The sequence below is a fragment of the Trematomus bernacchii genome, unplaced genomic scaffold (genome assembly GCF_902827165.1).
Source record: "Trematomus bernacchii unplaced genomic scaffold, fTreBer1.1, whole genome shotgun sequence".
Lineage (NCBI taxonomy): Eukaryota > Metazoa > Chordata > Actinopteri > Perciformes > Nototheniidae > Trematomus > Trematomus bernacchii.
This window is the reverse complement of record NW_022987876.1, coordinates 1,517,168-1,544,431: the sequence shown is the minus strand read 5'-3', so window position 1 is coordinate 1,544,431 and position 27,264 is coordinate 1,517,168. Positions and strand designations below refer to the sequence as shown.

General features: G+C 39.3%; 7 protein-coding genes across 7 annotated transcripts; all 7 read right to left on the bottom strand.

Moving 5' to 3' along the window:
* Positions 1-317: 317 nt before the first annotated feature.
* Positions 318-741, bottom strand: LOC117469589 (histone H4). Its single transcript, XM_034114028.1, has one exon. The coding sequence runs from the start codon at positions 697-699 to the stop codon at positions 388-390; it is 312 nt and encodes a 103-aa protein (XP_033969919.1). The 5' UTR covers positions 700-741; the 3' UTR covers positions 318-387.
* Positions 742-2,105: 1,364 nt separating this feature from the next.
* On the bottom strand, positions 2,106-15,500 carry LOC117469587 (histone H2B 1.2-like). Its single transcript, XM_034114025.1, has 2 exons — positions 15,127-15,500; positions 2,106-2,157 (listed from the first exon to the last, which is right to left on the bottom strand). Exons 1-2 carry the CDS (start codon positions 15,489-15,491, stop codon positions 2,145-2,147), a joined length of 378 nt encoding a protein of 125 aa, XP_033969916.1. The 5' UTR covers positions 15,492-15,500; the 3' UTR covers positions 2,106-2,144.
* On the bottom strand, positions 2,110-2,522 carry LOC117469582 (histone H2B 1.2-like). The gene has a single exon (XM_034114022.1). The coding sequence runs from the start codon at positions 2,520-2,522 to the stop codon at positions 2,145-2,147; it is 378 nt and encodes a 125-aa protein (XP_033969913.1). The 3' UTR covers positions 2,110-2,144.
* LOC117469567 (histone H2A-like) lies at positions 7,648-8,057 on the bottom strand. The gene has a single exon (XM_034114007.1). It carries the CDS (start codon positions 8,040-8,042, stop codon positions 7,659-7,661), a length of 384 nt encoding a protein of 127 aa, XP_033969898.1. The 5' UTR covers positions 8,043-8,057; the 3' UTR covers positions 7,648-7,658.
* On the bottom strand, positions 10,159-10,773 carry LOC117469556 (histone H1-like). Its single transcript, XM_034113995.1, has one exon. It carries the CDS (start codon positions 10,771-10,773, stop codon positions 10,159-10,161), a length of 615 nt encoding a protein of 204 aa, XP_033969886.1.
* On the bottom strand, positions 13,736-14,184 carry LOC117469558 (histone H3). The gene has a single exon (XM_034113997.1). The coding sequence runs from the start codon at positions 14,169-14,171 to the stop codon at positions 13,761-13,763; it is 411 nt and encodes a 136-aa protein (XP_033969888.1). The 5' UTR covers positions 14,172-14,184; the 3' UTR covers positions 13,736-13,760.
* Positions 15,501-18,743: 3,243 nt separating the features above from the next.
* Positions 18,744-19,145, bottom strand: LOC117469564 (histone H2A-like). The gene has a single exon (XM_034114004.1). It carries the CDS (start codon positions 19,136-19,138, stop codon positions 18,755-18,757), a length of 384 nt encoding a protein of 127 aa, XP_033969895.1. The 5' UTR covers positions 19,139-19,145; the 3' UTR covers positions 18,744-18,754.
* Positions 19,146-27,264: the final 8,119 nt, after the last annotated feature.

The window sequence follows — 27,264 nt, the reverse complement described above, 5'->3', positions numbered from 1 at the left end:
CATGGTATTTACTTTAGGGCTTTCCCAAGTGTTCAAAGCGCCTTACATTACATATTAGACATTAATCCATTGATTACTGTGGACACTACCCACAGGACACACACACACTGTCTGAATCCACCATGGTATCTGATATATTGAATTAAAATATTCATCTTGGGTAACAGATAAGGAATGATGAAAAAAAAGATGAAATGTTAAATACTTATTTGTAAGTTAGTCCCGTTTTAGAGAAATTAATTTTTTTTAAAGTGTACCTCTCTTCAAGTGTTTTATTATATTTGACTCAAACATGAGTGATCTTAAAAGACGCATAGTAAAAGGAAACTCTTTATGTAAATTGGGTGGCTCTTAAAAGAGCCTTTGGTTGGTCGATCTGACAGCTGCTTATCCCCCGAAGCCGTACAGGGTGCGGCCCTGCCTCTTCAGAGCGTACACCACATCCATGGCGGTCACCGTCTTTCTCTTGGCGTGCTCGGTGTAGGTGACGGCATCACGGATCACGTTCTCCAGGAACACCTTCAGCACACCGCGGGTCTCCTCGTAGATCAGACCAGAGATACGCTTCACTCCGCCGCGGCGAGCCAGACGGCGGATGGCGGGCTTGGTGATGCCCTGGATGTTATCACGGAGCACTTTGCGGTGACGCTTAGCGCCTCCTTTGCCGAGCCCCTTTCCTCCTTTTCCTCGTCCACTCATTTTGGAGTCTTGGTAGATCGGGTTGTTCAAAACGAATGAGTGGAAGCAGTCTGACCGGCAGTATTTCAATATTCACTGCGGACCTAAGAGAAGACGGACAGCGGGAAGGCTGCTAGGCGGGGCCAACGCTGCAGCCTCCACATCATCTTCCAGCACATTTTGTTTCTTTTAAATATTGTTTATCCAATTCGCGCAGGCTTTATACTAAAGGTTTGATGATTAAAGGTTCCTTAATATGTCATAAAACCCCCGAATAACATTTATAATTGAAAAAAAAACAAGAGACAGAAAATATATAATGTTTAAATACTGTATAGCCCATACAGTTAATGCTTTTGACATGTCAATAGTTGTACACGCTATACACAGACCCTGAGTTAAGTTGTGCTGCCATGGCAACAATGATGACATTAATAATCAAGAAATGTACCACATATTTAATGATACATTTAATATGTTAAGTAACAGACACATAAGCATAACACTGCTTCCATTCATATATTAATACTCTATATATTTGAGCTCTGACAAGCTTGGTAAATTAATTGCAATTTCGTTTCAGCAATGGAAACATTCTTGTTTTGTTGATAGTGATTTTTGACACATTGTATTGACAGCATAAATAATAGATATACGGTATATTTATTCTGCAGCTCAGAAAGTCAGATCCGACAGAAACTGTATAAAAATATAAGATTTGTCTCACATAAGAGTTAATTACTTAACTAGGGGGATCTAAATCAAACTAGACATGAATTATTCGTTAAATACACAAGTGACATAACAGATGAAGAGGTAACCTGTGTGCAATGAAGCGTCTCATGATATCTGTATAAATACACCTGTTGTAGAAGGATGGAGCAAGTAGGAGCCAAGGTCCCTCCAGTGCTATTTCACTGCATGACAATAGTATCAAGTATTGTAAATAAATTGTATAATGCACCTGCATTTTATAAAAATTCTGGGCTGACATTTCTTTGATTGCTTCGAGCAAACTCAATACTTAATGGGTATCCACTGAAATTAAGTCTGCAGGGAAACCTATGCTCCAAGTACTTTAGTGCTGACTAAGTAAGAACTTAAAGATCATTATTTCATAGAGGAAAACAAGTCTGTATTAATTAGGGATACAGAAATGTGAAAATAACCTTCAATTTCTCAGGATAATATATAGTTAGACCCTGTTTTATATTTATGTATACTTATTACACTTGTAAAAGTATGCATACGTTTTAAAAGAGTCATTGTGGGGCGAGCTGTAACGAGGCTCAGTAAACTATTAACATGTGAGAAATATATGCATTTCATATTTAAGGGATTTACGTTTAGGATCCATGGATTATGCATCAAGTTGTACACTTATTCAAAACCGAGGAATACATCTATAGAAGTAGTGGGTGGCTCTTAAAAGAGCCGTTGTGTTGTTGGTATATCAGCAGCAGAGTTTACTTGGAGCTGGTGTACTTGGTCACGGCCTTGGTGCCCTCAGACACGGCGTGCTTGGCCAGCTCTCCGGGGAGCAGCAGGCGGACGGCGGTCTGGATCTCCCTGGAGGTGATGGTGGAGCGCTTGTTGTAGTGAGCCAGACGGGAGGCCTCCCCGGCGATGCGCTCAAAGATGTCGCTCACGAAGCAGTTCATGATGCCCATGGCTTTGGAGGAGATGCCGGTGTCGGGGTGCACCTGCTTCATCACTTTGTACACGTAGATGGCGTAGCTCTCCTTCCTGGACTTTCTCCTCTTCTTGCCGGTCTTGGTGGGGGTCTTGGTGACCGCTTTCTTGGAGCCCTTTTTGGGCGCTTTCACGCTGGCTGCTTCAGGCATGATCTACGGTTGAGGATTCACAAAGTAGAATGAATACACCGAGACACAGCGTGGTCTATTTATATTCATCCGATGCAAATGAGACTGTGCTGTTGCTCGCAAGGGATTGGTTGGCTACTGAGCATGCGCTGAACAAATCACCCTTTGATCATAGTTTTGGAGAATAGAAGAGAAACATTTATTTTTATTGAAATCTAAATAGTATTATTATTTCAAATAGATACATTAAAATAGCTCTTCAATTACAGATATATAGATATAGATACATATATATCTATATATCTTCAATTCAATATATATATATATATATATATATATCTAAGAACTATTTCAATTTATATTCAGATGTTTAAATGTTTTTATAAAATAATGTAATACAAAGTATACAAAAGTAAACTTTCGTCTTCCTCACAGTTAACCATGGGACATGTTTTAGTTGTAACATAGCAGCTCCATGAAACCACAGCTCTGACCGCAAGCTGTTGATCGATATCAGCCACCTCACGTCTCTCATGCTCTCTGAAATCTGTTTACATTTGACTAATTTCAAGACTTCGTTACCTTCGTCAGGTGTTAGGTTTTTGTATGTTATAAACATTTTTGATTGTTAAATTTAAAATCGTTTACCATTTTAAAAATGGCTCTATTCGGTAGTCCGATCCAATCTATCTCTAAATGCTGAAGTTCAGTTGTGAAATCACCATAAACTAATTTGTAATATGGTCCATTTCTAGCTCTGCCTCTTCTTTTGTTCCATCCAATTTTTCCACCCTCAACCCAAGGTGCTTTCCTATTTATTGCAGCCGAGATGTTTTTTACAAAGGTAATTTTTAGTTTAATGCCAGGTCTATGGCTCCCAGGCCTCCATATTCCCTACTTTGAAATAATAAATTACGTTTAGTAACCTCCCTTGTTGTACCCCACACCAAATTGACACACTGTTTGTTTAATTGCATAATTATTTGGGCTGGAGGGGGGAAAATGTTTGCTAGAAAAAGGTTCTTGCTAAGTATGAATGATTTTATTATGTTTATTCTTGATTTATAATTTGTATTTTTATTCTCCCATTGTTTAACTTGTTCTTTGACTTCACTTAGTTTGTTCTCCCAATTGAGTTCAGCACAGTTGTCGCTACAAATAGTTATTCCAAGTATTTTAATTTATTTTTTCACTTGAATGTTTATGTCGCATTTGGCATCGTCGGTGCCGATCCAAACACCTTCAGTTTTGTTGTGGTTTAATTTAGCTCCTGATGCCAATTCATATAAGTTTAGGTGATTTGTTAGAACATCCATTTCTTGTTGGTTTTTTATAATAACAGTGACATCGTCTGCATAGGCGATGGCAGTTATTTTGGGTGCATGGCCAACTGGTGTTCCTGATATTAACCTGTCATTGTTTATTATTTTAATTAATGGACTTATGGCTAGCACGTATAGAGCTGCGCTTAGAGGGCACCCCTGCTTAACCCCTCTTTCAACATTAAATGCATTTGTCAACACACCGTTTACATTTACACAGACACAAGACTTAAAATACAGACACTTAATCACGTTTTCCTCCTTTTCTTTTTTTTTTTTTTTTTTATAAAACTTTATTTTAAATTATTTGGCAGTACATGATATACACAAGTTACATTAATAATACATATAAATCACAATGCATACATATATAAATAACATAAACAGAGAGCACGTCCATATTCCAGCGAGGCTTAGTTCGGTCACAGCTTCAAAATGCTCCATGGCAGAGTCTGGGATTTGTCTAGGGTTTTTCTTCTCCTTAGTTCAGAGATTATTTGTTTCACGATGGTGCCACTGTTTATTATCGTCTGATTTAGTATCATCTTGCACCTTGTCTTCCAGATTTTCATACATGTTATACAAATTACTAACTGAAAAAGTTCCCTGTGTTTTATGACCATACCCTCATCCAGAATACAATACATGATTGAGGCATATTCTACGTCGAACTCCAAACCGATGCCCCGTAGGAGCGACCACACCTCCTCGGCTCTGTGGCAGTCCATGAGGAGGTGCTGTAAGGTCTCATCTTCCTCACAGTTTATCATGGGGCATGTTTTAGTTTTCACATAGCAGCTCCATGAAACCACAGCTCTGACTGCAAGTCTGTTAATCGATATCAGCCACCTCACGTCTCTCATGCTCTCTGATATCTGTTTACATTTCACTAATTTCAGGACTTCTTTACCTTCGTCAGGGTTTAGGTTTTTGTATGTTATAAAACCTCCATATTTGAAATCATTTACCATTTTAAAAATCACTCTATTCTGTAGTCCGATCCAATCAATCCCTAAATGTTGAACTTCAGTTGTGAAATCACCATAAACTAATTTATAATATGGACTATTTCTAGCTCTGCCTCTTCTTTTGTTCCATCCCTTTTTTCCATCCTCGACCCAAGGTGCTTTCCTATTTATAGCAGCCGAGATGTTTTTAACAAAGGTAATTTTTAGTTTAATGTCCAGGTCTATGGCTCCCAGGCCTCCATATTCCCTACTTTTAAATAACAAATTACGTTTAGTAACCTCCCTTGTTGTACCCCACACCAAATTGACACACTGTTTGTTGAGTTGCATAATTATTTGGGCTGATGGGGGAAAGATGTTTGCTAGAAAAAGGATCTTGCTAAGTATGAATGATTTTATTATGTTTATTCTTGATTTATAATTTGTATTTTTATTCTCCCATTGTTTAACTTGTTCTTTGACTTCACTTAGTTTGTTCTCCCAATTGAGTTCAGCACAGTTGTCGCTACAAATAGTTATTCCAAGTATTTTAATTTCTTTTTTCACTTGAATGTTGATGTCGCGTTTGGTATCGTCGGCGCCGATCCAAACACCTTCAGTTTTGTTATGGTTCAATTTAGCTCCTGATGCCAATTCATATAGGTTTAGGTGATTTGTTAGAACATCCATTTCTTGTTGGTTTTTTATAATAACAGTGACATCGTCTGCATAGGCGATGGCAGTTATTTTGGGCGCATGGCCAACTGGTGTTCCTGATATTAAACTGTCATTGTTTATTATTTTAATTAATGGATTTATGGCTAGCACGTATAGAGCTGCGCTTAGAGGGCACCCCTGCTTAACCCCTCTTTCAACATTAAATGCATTTGTCAACACACCGTTTACATTTACACAGACACAAGACTTAAAATACAGACACTTAATCATGTTTATGAAGGCTTCAGGAAATCCGTAGGACTTCATCACCGACCATAAATAATCTCTGGATAAATAGTCGAAGGCTTTTTTTTGATCAAGTCCAATAATAAAGAAACCTTTTTCTTTTTTTGGTTTATTTATGATTTCTCTTAAAATTGATAAGTTGTCCCACATAAGGCGACCTTTTATAGCACATGTTTGCTCTTTATCTATTATTTTATCTAATATATCTGTTAATCTATTCATTATTATTTTTGCTAGTATCTTATAATCGGTATTCATAATAGTTAAATGTCTGTAATTATCTATATCAGTTTCATCATTTTTTTTATATAGTAGAGACAAGACACCTTCATAAAATGAGTCACCCATACAACCACTGCTGAGACCTTCATTAAACATAGAGGTCAGTAAGTTTAAAACATCATCAGATAATAATTGATAAAACTCAGTGGGCAGACCATCAGGACCGGGGCTCTTACCGACATTCAGCTCTTTCACCGCCTGGATCACCTCGTCTTTTCTAATTTCACCGAGAAGGAAATCAAATTCTTGGATGTTGTACGGAGGGATAGTTCCCAACAGAATTTCAACACAGTCCGTTTCAATGTCTATTTTTTTATATGCTTCAGAACATAAATCTCTTATCACTTCCCGTTTCTGTTTTTCATTATACACAATACAACCATCTTGATTTTTTTATACATTTGATGAATTTCAATAATCCTCCTTTTCCTCTTCCAGACATTTTTCGTTAAATCTACAAGAAACGAATGAAGTTGAACCGAACGAGCGACAGACTATATATCTTATCTGCGGACGTAAAGGAGAACTACATGGAGACCTTCACTTTTGGTTGGTTATGGTTTTTTATTTTCAGGTAACTTTTTATATATTGGTATACGCTTAAAGTGACAGGTATTAAGGCACTTTAAAGTATATTAAACATGATCTATATTAGCAGTAATATGAGCATCATAAAAACATGAATAGATCGTGTATATATATATATGTATATACATGTTTATATATATATATATATTTGTATTTGTATTCCTCTGGATTGTAGGAAACGGTATTTCGATCTCTCTGTCTGTACACACAAACTGAAAGATTGACATTACAGTTGATGTGATGGTTTACAGACTGCTTGGAAAACCAAATAAAAGCTTTGTGATTTCATATTTTATAGAATATAATCACAAATAAAGGAACATACACTTATCCTCTCTTCTGCAGCACAGTTCATTATTATTCATGTATACAGCTATTTATTTAATGTATAACTTTAACAATTATGTAAAAACACCACCAGGAGAAAGTAGAGTATATGAGGGTCCAAGGACAGAGGGGGTCGTTCTCATATTCTGTACAAACTGAGACAAATGAATAATGTGTGATATTGGGCTATATAAATAAACTTTAATACACTTGAGTCATGATGAGGCTCTCTACAGAGGGAGAATTCTCTACAGTACATTCAGCCTGCAGTAAAATGTGTCTAAATACAGCAGGAAACGGTTTATTGAGAAAAGCATCAGCTCTCTGGATAGAAGTGTGTGGCTCTTAAAAGAGCCTTTGTTGAGGTGGTTGAAGCGGGATTAGGGTGCAAGACGTGCAATAAAGTTCTGTCTCTCCATATACACCTTTAATTCTGGAAATACTGTGCTACACGTGTTATTTTCATATACTGTTACACTGATCACACACACTGGGTCAACTTGTACAGGGGTTTGTAGTAGTTATGAACCCAATAGATTTAAAGTATTCTCATAATAGCGGACCTGAATTAGTAAATGTTTTGAAGCTCTATAGAAACGGCAACGATAGTTGAATGAACCGGTCCAAAACTATATAATAGAGGCACAGGTTTGATGAAGGAAAGCTCTCTGGACAGAAGTGTGTGGCTCTTAAAAGAGCCGTTGTTTGATAAAGCGGGTTCAGGGTCTTCACTTCTTGGAGGCCTTCTCGGTCTTCTTGGGCAGCAGCACAGCCTGGATGTTGGGCAGCACGCCTCCCTGAGCGATAGTCACTCCTCCCAGCAGCTTGTTCAGCTCCTCGTCGTTGCGGACGGCGAGCTGCAGGTGGCGGGGGATGATACGGGACTTCTTGTTGTCCCGGGCGGCGTTTCCAGCCAGCTCCAGGATCTCAGCGGTCAGGTACTCCAGCACAGCGGCCAGGTACACCGGGGCTCCGGCACCAACACGGTGGGCGTAGTTACCCTTCCGCAGATGCCTGTGGACACGGCCGACTGGGAACTGGAGCCCGGCCCGGGAGGAGCGGGTCTTAGCCTTGGCTCGGGCCTTTCCTCCGGTCTTCCCTCTTCCTGACATAACTGATTTCTCGGGTTTACAACAAAGTGTGGCTATTTGCTCGCCACAGCGGCTCTTTATATCCACCAGCTGCTCTCTGATTGGCCATCAGCGGGGGTATCGACGATCGTCCAATCAGAAGGGAGCTCACGTAAAGACGTCTCCTTCCAGTTGATACTAAAAGAAAGACACTAAACCTGGAGTTATTCGAGTAAATGCAATGAATATATTTATCATATCTGTCAGATGACCACAGTGTTAACAATGTAGACCTATTTATTTATTGTTCATCATTTTACAATGTGTCGCTAACAGGCTACAGATGCAGGCAGCAAGTAAAGAGAAAGCGAAAAAGATGAAGTTATACAATGAAATAATATCAGCACATGATAAAACCCAAAGTAATTCTAACAGTGAAGTGCTATTAAACCCAGGTCTCAATATGTTATTACTTTATTGTATTCAAATGACAAATACATTTAATAAATCATATTAAGCTGTCTGTGGCTCTTTCCTGCTGTAACGATGCAAATTTCCCCTCTGTGGGACTAATACAGGTATTCTGATTCTGATCATATTGTTTCTAGTTGTAAATCACTGCTATCACCTGAGCAGATCTAATGGACCTAAAGGCAGCTTTATTGTTTGTTGATAAAAGGCTTATTGATTTTCCACCAGAACAGTATAGCTTAGTCTTGTTAAGATACTGTGTATTTAGAAACACTGCTTGTATAAAGTGCGTCTTCTCCGACTGAAATCAAAACACGAGTCAGTGAATGATGGAGATAATCAGAATGAAAGATGGAAGAAACATATTAATACCACACTGTACTAAACTAGAAGTAAAAGCTGTGCAGTAAACATGTTCCTTCAAGTGTTCACATTATCATGAAAAGGTGGATAAGGATGTCACAGACTGAGTGTTATATCATTATATATAATATCACTTATTAGTACTACTTGTACTACATGTAAGAGCAGGATGTTATGAAACTGTTTACTTCTGATTCATTCTTGTTTAATTGATTTGTTACCTCTTGAAAATCTCTTTCCACATTGTTGTGCGATACATTCCTTGTTGAGATTATTACTGATACTGCCTGCTTCTTAGTTATTCCATCTTTGGCTGGTACAAGAATCTGTATCTAACTATGTTTACTTGTTATCTCCCACACTTCCTTCTACATGTTGCACTCATTTCATAAAGAAGGAGACAGGGAAGGGGTTAGTGGTGGTCTAATGGCTGAAGGTTGGAAGGTTGTGAGTTAAAATCCCGCCAGGAACACCACCACTAGTGTGCCCTTGAGTAAGGCACTTAGCCCTTAGTTACTCCGGGGAGAATGTCCCTGTAATTGGTAATTGTAAGTCGCTTTGGCGTCAGCTAAATGTAATGTAATGTAAGATAAAATGGACCTTTATTCATCCCTGTGTGGAGCAGAAACAGAGTGAGAGTGAAAAACAGGACAGTACAGATTCAAAAGGATAGAAAATGATACACAAATAAAATAATATAGTAACTGTTAAGATATTTACATATTTGGGTTTGGATTGTTAGATATATTTACATGTAAGTGGGCAGGTCTTTGTACAAACAGTACAGTTACTGTCACTGGGTTACAGGTTTGGCCCCGGCTGTTCAGCCTGATGGCTCCAGGCACAGAGGACTGTCCGAGGACGGATGAGTCTGAGGGTGGACGTACTCCTCATATTCATATCCAGCTGAATGTATACCTGTTTTCTTTATCAGGTTTTATTTTAAAATTGTAGTGCTGTATTTTATATTGTGTAACTTTCCTGTCTGGGACAAATAAAGGAATTGTGATGTACCCCAAAGCTGTTTGTCATTTTCAATTTCTTTGACGATATTTAAAAAAATAAATGTGTCACTAGGTGTTTATAAAGTCTAAACATAACTATTTTTGATATATATTTTTCAAAACAATGTAAATGTTATTTGTATTATATCATGATGTATGCACTTGTCTTCCTCTGATTTGTCGCTTACAAAATATCAATTAATAAATAGCACAACTTCCACTCTTATTCACATGTTTTAACAGATGAAACATTCAGGAGAGAGCTCTGGAGGAGGACATGTGGTGGCTCTGAAAAGAGCCTTCTGATGAGGAGCTAACGTTTACTTCTTCACTGGTTTCTTGGCTGCAGCCTTCTTCGCTGGTTTTGCAGCTTTGGCTTTAACCAACTTCTTCACAGCTTTCTTGGGGGTCACTGCCTTCTTGGGGGTCGCAGCTTTCTTGGGGGAGGCTGCCTTCTTGACCACCTTCTTCTTCGGGCTCTTTGTGGCCTTCTTCACGGGGGTTTTCTTGGCAGCAGCAGCGGGCTTCGTCGCCTTCTTGGGTGTTGCTACCTTCGCCTTCTTAGCGGCGGGTTTCTTCGCTGCCGGCTTCGTGGCTTTGGCTGCGGGCTTCTTCGCCACCTTCTTGGGCTTCTCAGCGGGTTTTGCCGCCTTGAAGGACCCGGTCGCCCCGGTTCCCTTGACCTGCAGAAGGGATCCTTTCTCCAGGAGCTTCTTCACGGCGCGTTTAATGTGAGCGGTGTGGTCGTAGCCCTGGGCGGCCAGCTCCTTCTTCAGAGCCACGTAAGAGATTCCTTTCCGCTCCTTGGAGGCAGTGACCGCCTTCAGGATGAGCTCCGCGGCGCCGGGACCAACCTTCATGGCCGGCTTGGTGGACTTCTTCTTCGGGGACTTAGCTGGTGCCTTTGCCGGGGCAGCGGGAACTTCTTCTGCCATGATGCTCTCAGGAACACGAGTCAAAAAATGAGACTGATGGAAAAGCCCAAACACAGAGAGGCTCTTAAACACAGCGTGAGAACCGTAGAGACTCAACTCAGCCCGTCTCTCTCAGGAGCAGCAGGAACACTGGGCCGCTTTGTGTTTTCTCTTCAACAATACATGTATACAAAGCACATCTAAATGAACTTTCAGACGGTCATTTTGTATTGAACATATGGTGAATACGTTCCTCTTCGTATACAAGTCAAATAAAGTGTTTACATGTATTGTGTTTTGATAGGGAAGACTATAAACCTGCTCTAACTACTGCAATGAGAGGGGCTGCACGGTGACTTTTTCCTCTAATCTCTCTCCTAAATGCTTAAAGATACTTTATAACTTCGTTCTTATTGTCTACTTTACATTACATGTCATTTGTTAGACGCTTTTATCCAAAGCGACTTACATACATTCAGTAGATAGATAGATAGATAGATAGATAGATAGATAGATAGATAGATCGTACTTTATTGATCCCAAATTGGGAAATTGTTTTTGTTACAGCAGCATAAAAGGCATTTTACAATAAAACAAAATATACAAGAATAGAAATAAAATAAAATAAAATATAAAATAAAATATAAAATATACATGTCAAAATACAAAATAGAAAATATACATACAGATATTATATATATATATATATATATATACAAATATACAAATATATATATATTCAAAATATATGGAATTATGGAGTATTAAATATGAAACAGATTATGTGTGAGTAAAATGTACAAGGTGGTTTTATTTCTAGAGAAACTATGGAGCAGAGAGTTCTCTTCCAGCCAGAGGTGATTTATTGTACAGTGTTATTGCAGTGGGCAGGAATGTTTTCCAGTATCTGTCCTTGTGGCAGGGGAGCTGCAGCAGTCTGTTGGAGAAGGAGCTCCGTTGACTGTCCAGCTGTAGGTGGAGAGGATGGGTGGGGTTATCCATGATGGACAACAGCCTGTTCAGTGTCCTCCTCTCCACCACAGCTTCAAAGGGTTCCAGCTTGATGCCGATGACTGACCCAGCTTTCCTGATCAGTTTATTGATCCTGCAGGTGTCACCGGCTCTGATGCTGCCCCCCCAGCAGACCGCAGCAAAGAAGAGTGCACTAGCCACAACAGACTGATAGAAGATCTCCAGCATCTTACTGCATACGTTGAAGGATCTCAGCTTCCTCAGAAAATAGAGTCTGCTCATCCCCTTCTTGTACACAGCGTCAGTGTTGATCCTCCAGTTCAGCCCATTGTCTAAGTGCACTCCCAGGTACTTGTAGACCTCCACAACTGCCACATCCTCTCCCAGAATGCACAGGGGCAGAGGAGGAGATGTCCTCTTCCTCCTGAAATCAATGACCATCTCTCTGGTCTTGGCCACATTCAAAAGCAGATGATTTACTGAGTTTATGAGTACTGTGGACAATTCCCACAGGAGCAATTTGGGGTGAAGTGTCTTGCCCAGGGACACAACGACATGCTGACTGCAGTGGGACTCGAACTTGGTACCCCCTGATTCGAAGTCCAGCACTCTATCCACTGAGCCACATATATGGAGAGAGTAAGTGTTCGGTTAGAAACCTGAAATAAAATCAGACAGCTCTTATGATTACATCTGGATGAAATAGAGGTTATTGTGGTATCTGCAAACACACTCATGTTTGGATAAGACTGACAGATGATCACTAGAGACCAAATATTAGCCTTTATCTGTTTTAAAGGAAAGCATAAGAGACACTCATTATTTAAATTACAAACTAAAACGAACATGGTGTAATTTAAATAGTCAATATTCCCAGTTTTTAATACAAACTTATAACTGTGACAAAGTTCTGTTTCAAGGTAATACAATATTATATAAATCACCAATAATACTTACAGGTGTTTTGTACATTTTTAATGATCAGGAAGTCTTCATTATATTCTTCATCATAACAATTGTTCATTATGAGATTGATGTCATATATTCTTTAGGAACATTGTTGACTCTGTTGTGAAATGAATGAAAAAGTTGCCTTCTTATTTGACTGATGCATCAAACCTCTTGGTGGTAGAACTATTGAACTATAGCCAAATACAGTCAAGTAATCCATAATGATCCGTTTGGTCACTTTGCCTCAATCACAATGTTATGAACTTTTTTTATTGGCATAGTAACAAACTATATTATGGCCTTTTATTATTTTAGTATAGTTTTTACCTTTACATGAATGGAAGTTGATATGAAATGTTGTGTTGTCAGATTGTTATAGGAATGGTTCTTGATTACCTTCACAATAATAATATATGAGTTAATAAGCATAAACCAACCAAATGAAAGGTTGGACTAAACTCCAACTCACCCTTTAAATCTCTATCCCACTGTTTTTCAGTAGGATGGAAAGTTCCTATCTATAAACTATTATTAGTTTTTTCTCAAACCAGATTAGATTTTCTGAAGTGAATTTAACTTTGTTCCATGTAAGGTCATTATTAAAAGGTGATATTAATTTGTTTAGGGTTGACTAAAATAATGAGAAACATTTAATTTGGATAATTTAGTGACAGAATAAGAAACTCAATGCTGCTCTACTCACCTGTTCCAGTTTCTATAAAGTGAAACAGTTGTAACGATATATTTTAGTCAACTTAAAAAACAACCTTCCCCAAAAGCTATTAAGGAATATTCCTATTACTTATGTTTCAGAACTGCATTACATGGTTATATAAATAGTTTGAATGATCCATGACTGACATTAGCTTGTGTTTACACTGACCTGTTACTCGTATATTAATGTCTTTGTAACTTCAGTAAACCTCAACAATTTCCCTTCTAGTTTCATTCATCACGGTTCAGTAAAAACTAAGTAAAATATGAACCAGTGTAATCATTATAATAACATAGGATTGTAACTCTTTAAAAAAGGTGTAGGTGGCTCTTAAAAGAGCCGTTGTGTTTGGGTGTCCTGGTCTCAGTCACTAAGCCCTCTCCCCGCGGATGCGGCGGGCCAGCTGGATGTCCTTGGGCATGATGGTGACCCTCTTGGCGTGGATGGCGCACAGGTTGGTGTCCTCGAACAGGCCGACCAGGTAGGCCTCGCTGGACTCCTGCAGAGCCATGACGGCGGAGCTCTGGAAGCGCAGGTCGGTCTTGAAGTCCTGAGCGATCTCCCTCACCAGGCGCTGGAAGGGCAGCTTGCGGATCAGCAGCTCGGTGGACTTCTGGTAGCGGCGGATCTCCCTCAGAGCCACGGTACCGGGCCTGTAACGGTGAGGTTTCTTCACGCCGCCGGTGGCCGGGGCGCTCTTACGGGCAGCCTTGGTGGCCAGCTGCTTCCTGGGAGCCTTTCCTCCGGTGGATTTACGGGCGGTCTGCTTGGTTCTGGCCATTGTAGTTTCTCAGTGTTCACAGCGAGAGGAGAAGTGCTGTGTGTCTGTGAGCAGCGGCTTTATGAAGGAGCTGCCGGAGCAGAACAGCGTTGATTGGTGCAGGCCGGGAGACACGTGCGCTGTAGCTGCTTTACTATTGGACAATGTAAACCACTCCTCCACAGGGGATGATCCGGGGGCTCCCGGAAATAAAGGTTTGTTTAGTTTAGGAAATATTATCATTCATTATCTAATCTATAACAATAATTACATTATTTAGTATTGAACATTTCGCCCTGAAATAAATAAGTAATTTAAGGTAACTTCACACAAAAAAGGGCAAAGTATGAATAAAAGTGAAATGTAATTGTTTAGTTTTCCATAGTGTTGGCTTCCCAAATCTAATGAGAAATAACGTGAATTACATCAACTATTTTAGACTATTAAAGTTGAATTTGAACCCGTCTTTTAAGACTTGGTAAGATTGTTGTGAAATTTAACAATTTATTTTGGGACAACTTTTTATATAAATGCAGGATTTGAGTACATATTCACATTGGTGAGAGTACTTGATATTTCAGACATTACTTGGATTGTTTTTTTTAGTATTTTAGAGTTGTAAACATGGGCATGAATGAAAACTATATATTTAGGATGCCATGTGAATAATATTTAGATATACTGAGGTGGGACTTATCCTGTTGTTTATGACTGAGCAAAGCACAAGGACCATTTGATGAAGTGTGTTCTTTCTGGAAAACGCAATCTGGTAATATTAGAACAGGAAGGGCTCTTATAGTTGATAGTGGTGGGTGGCTCTTTCCAAGCATTCTGTATAAATAACGTGGGCAACATTAGTGTAATAAATTACTTTCATTTCTGGTAGTTTCAGTATAACAGGATAAGCTCTCTGGATGGGTTGGGTGGCTCTTAAAAGAGCCGTTTGTTTGCGGTGTGTCGGGTTTACTTGGAACTGGTGTACTTGGTCACGGCCTTGGTGCCCTCAGACACGGCGTGCTTGGCCAGCTCTCCGGGGAGCAGCAGGCGGACTGCGGTCTGGATCTCCCTGGAAGTGATGGTGGAGCGCTTGTTGTAGTGAGCCAGACGGGAGGCCTCCCCGGCGATGCGCTCAAAGATGTCGCTCACAAAGCAGTTCATGATGCCCATGGCCTTGGAGGAGATGCCGGTGTCGGGGTGCACCTGCTTCATTACTTTGTACACGTAGATGGCGTAGCTCTCTTTCCTGGACTTTCTCCTCTTCTTGCCGGTCTTGGTGGCGGTCTTTGTTACCGCTTTCTTGGAGCCCTTCTTGGGCGCTTTCACGCTGGCTGCTTCAGGCATGATCAACGGTTGAGGGTTCACAAAGTAGAATGAATTCACCGAGACACAGCGTGGTCTATTTATATTCATACGATTCAAACGAGACTGTGCTGTTGCTCGCAAGGGATTGGTTGGGTACTGAGCATGCGCAAAACAAATCACCCTTTGAGCATAGTTTTGGAGAATAGAAGAGAAACATTTATTTGTTATTGAAATCTAAATAGTATTATTATTTCAAATAGATACATTGAAATAGCTCTTCAATTACAGATATATATATATATATCTTCAATTAAATATATATATATATCTATTAAGAACTATTTCAATTTATATTCAGATGTTTAAATGTTTTTATAAAATCAGCAAGATAAGATAAGATAAGAAGTACTTAATTCAACCCAATTTGGGAAATGTTTGCATTGCAGCAGCACAAAAGGACATGGCTATGTACAATACAAATTAAAAGAAATAAACATTCCAAAATGTAAAGATCTCAATAGAAATAGCATTAAAACAAGTTTGTATCTTCTTGGTCGAATGCACTTATTGTAAGTCGCTTTGGATAAAAGCGTCAGGTAAATGCAATGTAATGTAATGTAAAAACAAATTGCATATTTATTATGTTGGATTTTTCACGTTCAAAAGCGACTAACGACTAATTTAACGACTTGTAATGGTGTTATTAGGGACTTTTCTGGTGTTTGGAGACTCACATATTGTTCAGCAGTTAACGAGCCGCGGGTGCTGCCGTGAGCCCCTCTGCCCTCCCATAGTACTCACAGGCGCTCACCCCGCAGCAGCTCAGCTGCAGTCAGAGCAGAGAGGAGACAGCCACACTCTCCCGCGTCGAGACGGCAAATGAATTGCGCATGAGCGGGATTTAAATGTAAAATGTAAATGTTTCTCAGAAAGAGAGATATTCTCTACAAACACCGGGTGAGATCCTCCTTTGTCAATATAATGGATCAATGCATGAAATCTGACTCTGTTTATTTTGTTTAAGGAGTATATTGGGCGTTAACAATTCTGGTTTGCCTTTTATAATATTATTTCATTCAAGAACCCCTTGTGCGTTTAATTAACACAGCTATTTTTGATAGTTGCTACAGCAGCAGTGAGCAGGAGAGGTGGGGCTATCGCAATTTTTTCAGGAAATATTCGTATAGAGGTGATTACACGGACTCGGTTGACCCCCCAGAGCGTTTCGTTTGCAAATCTATCCACCTTGGGACCCGTTATTGTTTGTGGGGTCAGTTTCTATCGGCCTCGTGTAAATAATAGGGCTATACGCACGCGAAACTATGCAGATACAAGCAGTTTTCTCCTCGTGTAAACGGCGCCTAAGAGAAGTGCCATTTATATGCATGTATGTGCAGGGTACAACATCTGTGTGGGAATGAAATGGGCAGTCGGGTCTTATTCATTTAGTCCACAGAAAAAGTTTGGTTGATGATTGATGAAAGGTAGAATATTTAAATTGACTGGAATTAATATTCCCGAGTAAACCATTATACAAAATATATTTTTTTAAAAGGGGGAACGCTTTCTTTAGTTAGAGGTGAGTGGGGCTCTTAGCCGTTGGTTTGTTTGAGATGGTCCCGATCGTTTACTTCTTGGCGGCCTTCTCTGTCTTCTTGGGCAGCAGCACAGCCTGGATGTTGGGCAGCACGCCTCCCTGACTGTTTTAGTCGTATAAAACATATACAAATGTCAATATTTCACATATATTTGTGTTGATTGTGTAGGATGATATTGAGGTGACTATTACATGCAAATGTATCATTGTAAAAAAAACTACCCTCTGCTTTAGTTATCGGTCCTTTAACAACATCAAAAAGATCTTACTTTAACATTTTATAAAGGGGTCTGTGGGGGGGAAGGTTGGGGTAATGTTTTATTTAAATGGTTATTTAGTCAGCTAAGATGCCTAAAGCACCAGAGACATACATGTTGGTTAACACCTGGAATATGATCATTGTCTTGAGTTTTAAACTACGGGGGTCAAATTGACCCCAGAGGATAAGGGGTGTAAAGTATATCTGAGGATAACAGGAGGGTTAACTTGTCATTGTTTATTAGTTTAATGAATGGACTTATGGCTAGCACATACAGAGCTGCGTTTAGAGGACACCCCTGCTAACCCCTCTTTCCCATTTACATTTACACAGACACAAGATTTAAAATACAGACACTTAATCATGTTGATGAAGGCTTCAGGCTTCATTTCCTCCTTTTCTTTTCTTTTTTAAAAAACTTTATTTTAAATTATTTGGGCAGTACATGATATACAAAAGTTACATTAATAATACACATAACACACAATGCATAAATATATAAATAACATAAAGAGAGCACGTTTATATTCCAATGAGACTCAGTTCGGTCACAGACTCAAAATGCCCCATGGCTGAGTCTGGGATTTGTCCAGGGTTTTTCTTCTCCTTAGTCCAGTAAGTATTTGTTTCACGATGGTGCCACTGTTTATCGTCTGATTTAGTATCTTCTTGCACCTTGTTTTCCAGATGTTCATACATGTTATACAAATTACCAGCTGAAAAAGTTCCCTGTGTTTATTGTCCATCCCCTCATCTAGAATACAATACATAATTCCTCCTTTTCTTTTTTTTTTTTTAAAAACTTTATTTTAAATTGTTAGGGCAGTACATTATATACAAGTTACATCAATAATACACACATCACACTAAGTATAAATCCTCTTCCAGACATTTTTGATTAAGTTTACTAGAAACGAATGAAGTTGACTCAAACAGATTTTATATCGTATCTGCGGACGTAAAGGAGAACCACATGGGGACCCTCCCCCATTTTTAAAGTACTTTTGGTTGGTTAGGGTGTTTTGTTTTCAGGTAACTTTTTATATATTGGTAAAGACTGATATACGCTTAAAGTGACAGGTATTAAGGCACTTTAAAGTATATTACAGTATAGTACATCTATATTAGCAGTAATATTAACATCATAAAAACATGAATGGATCGTATATATATATACGATCGGATTGTGAGAAACGGTATTTCGACCGGTCTGTACACACAAACTGAAAGATTGACAATGAAGTTGATGTGATGGTAACTTTACAGTCTGCTTGGAAACCCAAATAAAAGCTTTGTGATGTCATTTAGAATATAATCACAAATAATACATACTTATCCTCTATTCAACACTATTAAATTGACACAGGTTTGATGAAGGAAAGCTCTCTGGATAGAAGTGTGTGGCTCTTAAAAGAGCCGTTGTTTGATGAAGCGGGTTCAGGGTTTTCACTTCTTGGAGGCCTTCTCGGTCTTCTTGGGCAGCAGCACAGCCTGGATGTTGGGCAGCACGCCTCCCTGAGCGATGGTCACTCCTCCCAGCAGCTTGTTCAGCTCCTCGTCGTTGCGGACGGCGAGCTGCAGGTGGCGGGGGATGATACGAGACTTCTTGTTGTCCCGGGCGGCGTTTCCAGCCAGCTCCAGGATCTCAGCGGTCAGGTACTCCAGCACAGCGGCCAGGTACACCGGGGCTCCGGCACCGACACGGTGGGCGTAGTTACCCTTCCTCAGATGCCTGTGGACACGGCCGACTGGGAACTGGAGCCCGGCCCGGGAGGAGCGGGTCTTAGCCTTGGCTCGGGCCTTTCCTCCGGTCTTGCCTCTTCCTGACATATTTGATTTCTCGGGTTTACAACAAAGTGTGGCTCTCTGCTCGCCACAGCGGCTCTTTATATCCACCAGCTGCTCTCTGATTGGCTATCAGCGAGCGTATCGACGATCGTCCAATCAGAAGGGAGGTTGGCAAGGCTCTTTATGCGGCTTATTTAAAAAATCAGTTGGCAAGGCTCTTTATGCGGCTTATTTAAAAATAAAACAGGACATATTTAACCAGACCTTAACCCTTAATATAAAAAAGTGTTTGATAAATAATCCCACAGAAACACGTGTTGAAATGTTCAGTGGATCCAAAGAATGTTAATTATATTAAAATGTGTTAAGTTTGTAAGGTTTAAACACATTAATATGAAAACAATCCCTTAAACCTGAAACTAAAATGTGACAAATCCAATCTAAATGACTGTGATATATTCCCTGTACTGAAATAATACTAAAAAAAACATAATCTATGCATTAAAAACAGTACTCTGTACAGTTAATGAAACATTAAGAGGTAAACAAACATAAAATGTAAGTCGCTTTGGATAAAAGCGTCTAAGTAACATGTAATGGAATGTAATAATAAGCTTTCAGAGGTGCAACAATCAGGGGGCTGCAGGTCTGGAAACAGTAGCTGTAGCAGTTGGCTTTGTCCTGTAAAAACATCCTTAAGTTTACCGGTTGTCTATAATGAAGTGGTGGAACATGCTGGAGATACCTGGTTGCATTACAAAGTGAATGGCTATCTATTTCCAGAGAAATATATAATGTTTGGAAGTGTTTGGAAACAGGTAAAACACAGATCAATATATAGCAAGCACACCATCTGTCAGGTGTGGCATGATAACATACAGTATCATATCAAACAGGTATTTTAAGCCATGCAATATTTCACATGTCAAATTCTGACAGCGTGAGAAAGCATGCAGACATCATTGCTGACGTGTTAATACCTTCAGTTATTGACACAAGCAAAACCAACTGTTAAATCAAACGTTTATACATGTTTAGCATTTGTAATGACTCAATAAATGCATTAGATATTATGCATATAGATATCACAATAACTATTTATTTTCAAACACATTAATACAAAAAGAGAAATACAAATAAAACATATAGCCTAAATTAGAAACAAATATATAATAATAATGTAATATTATATTGGAAAGCATTTAACTCTCCTCTTGCTATGAAATAAACAAAGTACTGTAGTAATCAACTATTTCAAATGTATAGTAGTAAGTAAAATCGACAAGGAGTACTGTAGCAAAACATTATTAATGACAATTGATGAATTAAAACAACACAGTAAACACAGTGTTACCCTTAATAAGATGTTTTAAATAGATTAGAATAGAATATATTGTCATCATACAAAGTATAACAACATTTATTTGGCCTCTCTCACTGCAGTTATACAAATAGACACAAATAAATAAAAGCAGCAATGCAATACAATTCTATGTCAATGTGCACCTTTATATAAACGGTTGGGAAACGTTACATTATTTAATGAAAAAACGAGATTGATTTACTTTTGATAAGTTTCCTTTTTGTAGGACAACAGTTCCGTGATAATACTCCGTAGATGCTGCAGATACTGTAATCTTTAGGCTGCTGCTCTGTCTCTCCCTCTCTGGGTCTCCTCTCTTCTAACTGAAGGGGGAAACAGCGCAACTCAATTTCCTACAATGTGGTACTTCTACTTTACTAAAGTACAAGATCTGAGTACTTCTACTTTTACTAAAGTACAAGATCTGAGTAGGCCTACTTCTACTTTTACTAAAGTACAAGACCTGAGTACTTCTACTTTTACTAAAGTACAAGATCTGAGTACTTCTACTTTTACTTTAGAAGCAGATCTGAGTACTTCTACCTCCTCAGTTTCAATGAAATTACTGTAAAAGCGAAATTTCCGACGCGTCCCTGAAGGCGTCCCTTTAAGGTGGAGTTTCACGGTGCTGCAGCGGCTCGTCGGAATTTCAGTCCAAAAAAACTGAACAACCGGAGACTTTCTGACCCCGGTGATCCCCCGGTGATGCCCCATTGACCCCCCGGTGATCCGGCTGGTGCTCCGCTGTTCAGTAAGTCCTCTTGTTCAGCCTCAGTTTGTAAATGCTGCTGTTTTAACCTTAGCTGTGCTTTAAAAGGCTGCTTACATTATGATGCACGCTTTTCAAATTAAGACACGATGTCTAACTATCTATCATATTTTTCACGCACAGCCTGCCGGGTATATGATTTTAACTTTGTGGTTTTTAGACTTTATTGGAGAATAAGTTGTGTTTGCAGCGTTCTTATTATACATCCATGGATTGCACATATACAGTCTATGGTTTGCACCGAGCAGCCATTTTGGTGCGTTCAAGTTGCATCGGGTGAAAACCGTCAAATGATAATCAGAAATGGCCAAGTAGCAGAGGTGGAAGAAGTACTCGATCTTGTAGGCCTACTTGAGTAAAAGTAGAAGTACTCACTTAATTAAAGCATTAATTAATTAACGCTGAAAATTATTTTATGGCGCATTAACAGTTTGAATTATTAATATTATTATATTGAAAGTTTGTATACACATACAGACAAACCACAGGATGGGCGTCATCACAATACGTTAATGCCCTGGCACATAGCTTTGGTTTTATATTTGATTTGATTACATTAATTAATGTTGAAGTTGAGATTTACAATAAATATTTTAACTACTGCTGTGCAAAGGGAACACTCCTGTTAAAAAGCACCTTATTGTTTAAAGTGTTTGCAAACCAAATGTTACTGCACTTGTGTTCATATAGCAGTACGATTACAATAAAAGTGCATATATATATATATATACACTACTTTTTTCACTATAGAATTGTTCGTAGAACAATCATGCGATTAATTGACATTAATTAAAAATGTTAATCGTTTCCCTGCACTAAAATAAATGTATGTATGACAAACCAAAAACACAAGTGAGACCCTTAAAATTAGCAGAAAACGGCCCCCTTTAGCTTTGTTGCAGTGGGACTATTTTCTTAAACATCTTGGTAGAAAATGAGCTGTTGTGACGTCTAGGATAATCACAGCCTCATGAAACTTCACAACCACAAACTACAGACTGGTGGCTTTCATAGATATAGTCACATTAAGGGGGGTTTCTGACAATTTTTATCACCGAAAAATTCAATTACGATAGAAATCGTCCCCTGTCAAAAGTTTCTATGGTGTACTTAAGTTCAAGATCATGGCGTCTTCATTTGTTTTTTTCGAGATTTTGACAATTCTTCATAATTTATTGGGTCTTTAAAAATTCAAAAATTGCCTGAACAATTTATCAGACGTTATGATAGTGATTAACTACCATAATGTTCGAAGCCTTTTTGCGCTTGTAAAATCTTTAGAATGGATCCATGTTTCTTAGAGATTTACAATTTAAAAATGTTTTACACATTGCTGAGTTGCATCTTAAATTAATATTAATATTTCCAACTCTTACATGATGTATACCCCTTTTATGTGGCATATACTATTTACTCTTTTATATCCTCTGAACCCTGCCCCTCTAAAAACAGAGAATAGTAAGGTGTAAAAGGTTTTTGGTTTTCAAAGTCTCTGTTAACTAACTCAGACTCTGTTTTCTGTCTCACAGACTGAAAAGCACAGCAGACGATGCTCTAAAACACCAAAGAAGTGGCTTGTTTTCCTCTGCAAAGACCCAAGTTCTCAGGATGTTGTTCAGGAAACAAAAAGAGGATTTACATTTTGGTTTTTGATGTCAGCATGCAGAACATCGATGAATACATCTGGCAGCGCCGCATCCACCACGGGGTTCGGCAGCAGAAAGGCACCGTCCCATTCCCAGAATCAGTGAAGGTTGGTTTGGACTTCAATGCAGCGTTGGAAAGGAAGGAAAAGTTGGATCCGAGGCTGCTCACAAACGCTGTGATGCTGGAGCTTTGCGCATTTGCAAAAACTGTGACGCAGTCCGAGGTGTATTTCTTGTTGGAAATGCTGGACTTCAACTTTGACCTCGGCGTAGACTTGGACAATGATCAGCAGTACTACGAGTATGCGAGGCGTGCTCATAATAAAATAAAGGTAGTGAAGGATCAAATCAGGTTGAAAACTCATCAAAGAAATAAAGATAAATTCTCGCTACCAGACATAAGCTTTTTAGTCAAGATCACTGCAAATGAGCAGCCCGGACGCTACTACCCTAAAATAAACAAAATGGTTGATACTTCGTTACTTACTGATGGCAGCAGGAAGTCAGCAGAACCTCAGAAGACGGAGATCAGTGAAGACACGTCAATGATGAAAAGACCAGGAGGACTACGAGTCAAGGCTAGATCTTACCCTTACTGTGAAGACTTCGGTGTGTCTCTGTTTGTACGACCAGAAGATGCATCCAAAGACAAACTCGACCCAAATCCACTAACCAACGGTGTGATGCTTGAACTGCTCGAATTTTCGCGAGTACTTTGCGGATCGCAAAACAGGATAGTTCACGACTTGATTAAGCAAAACTTCGGCACAAAGTTGGATACAAATCTTTTCAGTTTGCAACTACCCAAACTGTTGGAGAGGAAGTACGCCTGCTTCAGAACCAACGATAGCGAGGCTTTCCAAAAGGAGACGTATGAAATCAAGACATTGGACCCGAAGCGTAGGAAGCGAAAAGCCCCAGATTACCATAACTTGGAAGAGCTTGTGGCAAGTAAGCGAAGGGAAACGCTGAGACTTGACAATGTTAACGCTGATGTTTGTCCGGATAGTGACCTGTCTTACCGGTGCCCGGTTGACTGTGATACGGAAATGCAGTTGGAGTCGGAGGCAGCATCGGAACAAATGGTGTCTGATGGTTGTTCATCGGAAGCAAGTTTTTCTCTGGATGTAAAGCAGGAAGAAGAGGAAGTTTTTGTCTCTCAAGTGAAGCCTCCGACTTATAACTTCAACCCTATTTTGCCTAAGATTCTTCCAAAACAGACAACTCTAAAAGCAGTCTCAGATCTTTATATTGAAGAAAAAAATGAGGACACGAAAGTTAAAACTCACAAACAAAAGCTGTGGATGAGGAGGGCTCCTCGCTCAAAACAAATCCTGGAGTCTAGCAGAGTAAACGACAAGTTTGCCCGCAGCAGAGAGATAGGTTTAGACTTTAACGTGGGCTCGTGTAACAAGAAGAGCCTGGATCTACAACTATTCACCAACAACACGTTGTGGGAGGTTTATAAATTCGGTACAATGATGTCAAAGACTGTACGCAGTTTCTTATTGGAAGTTCTGGACATGAACTTTAACCTGGTCATCCTAGATCATTATCATGAGCGCAACCTTTTAAGTTATCTGATGTCTAAAGAGAAGTTCCTACAGAACCACCCTGGCAGGCAGAACACTGAGTTTCTAAACAGTCTCTTTCGGTTCCTAGAAGTTTACAACATGGTTGATGTGACCAGCATCTTTCAAACTGGACCAGAAGTTGAGACGCTGCAGGAGACTTGCTTGGATTCAAACCGGGTGGAAGATATGGATCCACATCCGTTTTGTAAACAGTTAGGCCTCAACCTTTGGTCCACAAACGTACGCCCGGCAGGCCAGAAGATGGATTTGGCGGCCCTAACCAACGGAGCCGTGATTGAAATATTCATGTTTGTCAGAGAGTTGTGTAGCTCGCCCCACAGGATAGTCTACGACATTCTGGAGCACAACTTTGATCTTGATCTGCAAAGCGGAGAAACCATGGCGGCGCAGGTGATCCGGAGATGGTACGGCACACAGAAAAAAATGAGCATCACGTCAAAGGGTTTAGTTACCTGGAAGAACGACCTCGTCCCATTGAATGGCCATGCAGAGCCAGAGCCAGAGTCAGAGTCAGAGTCAGAGCCAGAGTCAGAGCCAGAACCAGAGCCAGAGTCAGAGTCAGAGTCAGAGCCAGAGTCAGAGCCAGAACCAGAGCCAGAACCAGAGCCAGAGCCAGAGCCAGAGCCAGAACCAGAGCCAGAACCAGAGCCAGAGTCAGAGCCAGAGCCAGAGCCAGAGTCAGAGTCAGAACCAGAACCACCAATATCCAACCACCAGGAGGGTCTGGATTCAGAAGATGTGAAGCCAAAAAAGGAGGATTTAAATGGAGGTTTTGAGAAAAAGGTCCTCAGCTATCGCATCTGTGAAGAAATGGGGTTAGACCTAAACATCCGATCGCAACAAGGACCCAAAACAAAACTCGACGTGCATTTGCTGACGAGAAGAGTCCTCTTTGAGATGCACCAGTATGTGAGACAAAACTGCAACCGGTACGTTCCTGCTTTGTACGAGATTCTGGAGTACAACTTCGACCTGAGCTCGCAGAACCATCGGAAAGTAGAGTTCGCCTGGTCCATCGCCTCTCAGGTTATCGCAATAGCGGGTAAACACGGCCGAAAGGGAGACTATCTGAACAAAGTGATCGAGTTGCCTGTTGAAATCACAGAATCTTCGCAGTCGGTCTGCAAAGAAGAGCCCAAAGACGAATTCATCGAAGTAGACTTAAACGATGACAATGACATTGTGTTTGTCCGAGAACTGATGCCTGTAGACATAGACGTGATGATAGATTAACATCGCTGCTCCTGTAGTGATCAGATTGGTATTATGAGTCATTAGCCTTCTGAAATCCCAGAAATGTGATTCTGAAATCCAAGACGATGTTTTATTTCACGTGTTCTGTCTAAAACTTATATTTACTACCACATAAGACAAAGAAAATCAGCAAATATTGACAATCAAGACATTTGCTTGGAATCATTGCAGGAAAAAATACTTAAATGTTAATCCTGTCGCCAAGGCCATTGTTAGGAAAGGTCGTGCTTCACCCCTCTACCAAAGTACAACCAACACAAAACAGTTTATAACCATAATGAAGGTTTGGTTCATTGCAAAGCTACAGTATTCGGTTGCATTGCTTTAAGATAGCTGTTTCTTTTCATAATAACATGAAAACTGAATGTAAATATTGTATATAAACGTGTTTTTTCCAACCTTCATTACATTAATGGTAAATATGATGGATGTGGCTTAATCTCAAACAAATAACATCTGGTAATATAAAAAAAAAAAACAGCTGGTTGAACTTTAATTACAATTACCATTTAGTTGTAATAGACACGTGTTCTGTTTCTGGAACCATTTTAAGAAGTGATTTAATTGTGGCTAATAATTGTTAGCTGTTACTGACCAGGAGTTACGGCCACATCTGACTAAGTTTAAGTGGATTAAAACATATTTTCCTGTCTTGGATGTACGGTTTTATTTTAATATGTTCTGTGGTCAGTAATTAAAGTGTCTTTATTGTTTATAATGTCGGTGTCAGATGTATTTGAGCTTGAATACAACATGTTAAAATGTTTTGCTTATAATTCTTATAACGCTTATAAACCTAATTTTGAGAGCATCAAGTCAATAGTTTTTAACTTTATGCAACATCTGATCTTAGCGGATATTTTGCAGATTGTTTTGCAACTTAAAAAATATCTTACACATTACATTTATTGTCATTGGAAATATATATTTTACATTATCTTATCAGTCATACATTTATTTATGATTAACGAAACGTTTTAATTATCAAAGAAACATTAATTTAGTGAAAAAAGCTATTTTATTAAATAAAAGTTTGGGTTTTCTAGGAATTTTTCTATATACATTACAAGGTTTACAATAAATATAAAAATAGTACAGTATTTTCGAATTAAAACGTGTAACAATATTGCTAAAAATATTGCTTTTAGTGCTGGAAAGCACTGACAAAGATTTTAAAATATTTCCAAACTTTATGGGGCTGTGCAGGAGCTCCAACAAGCCGTTTAGGACAGAGAGCAGGGTTCGAGTTATGTGGGAGTCAATGGGAGCTGAGCTCCCATAAGGAGGGGTCTGAGCTCCTATGAAAGCAGTGAAATCATACATCTGTGGGGATCGCTAATACATTACCAACAACCATTATTTTAATCACAAATAATGCATGTGTCAATGTTAACGAGGTAAACAGGCTAAAAGAAAAACATGTTTTCCAAAAGAACTACGCATCGTATTCTCTCTTGAATGACAATATGCCTGCACTTCACCTCCAAGGTGCGCAATAAATTATTGCGCAATCTATGCCTGTGAGTGTGCTGCGCAAGCCG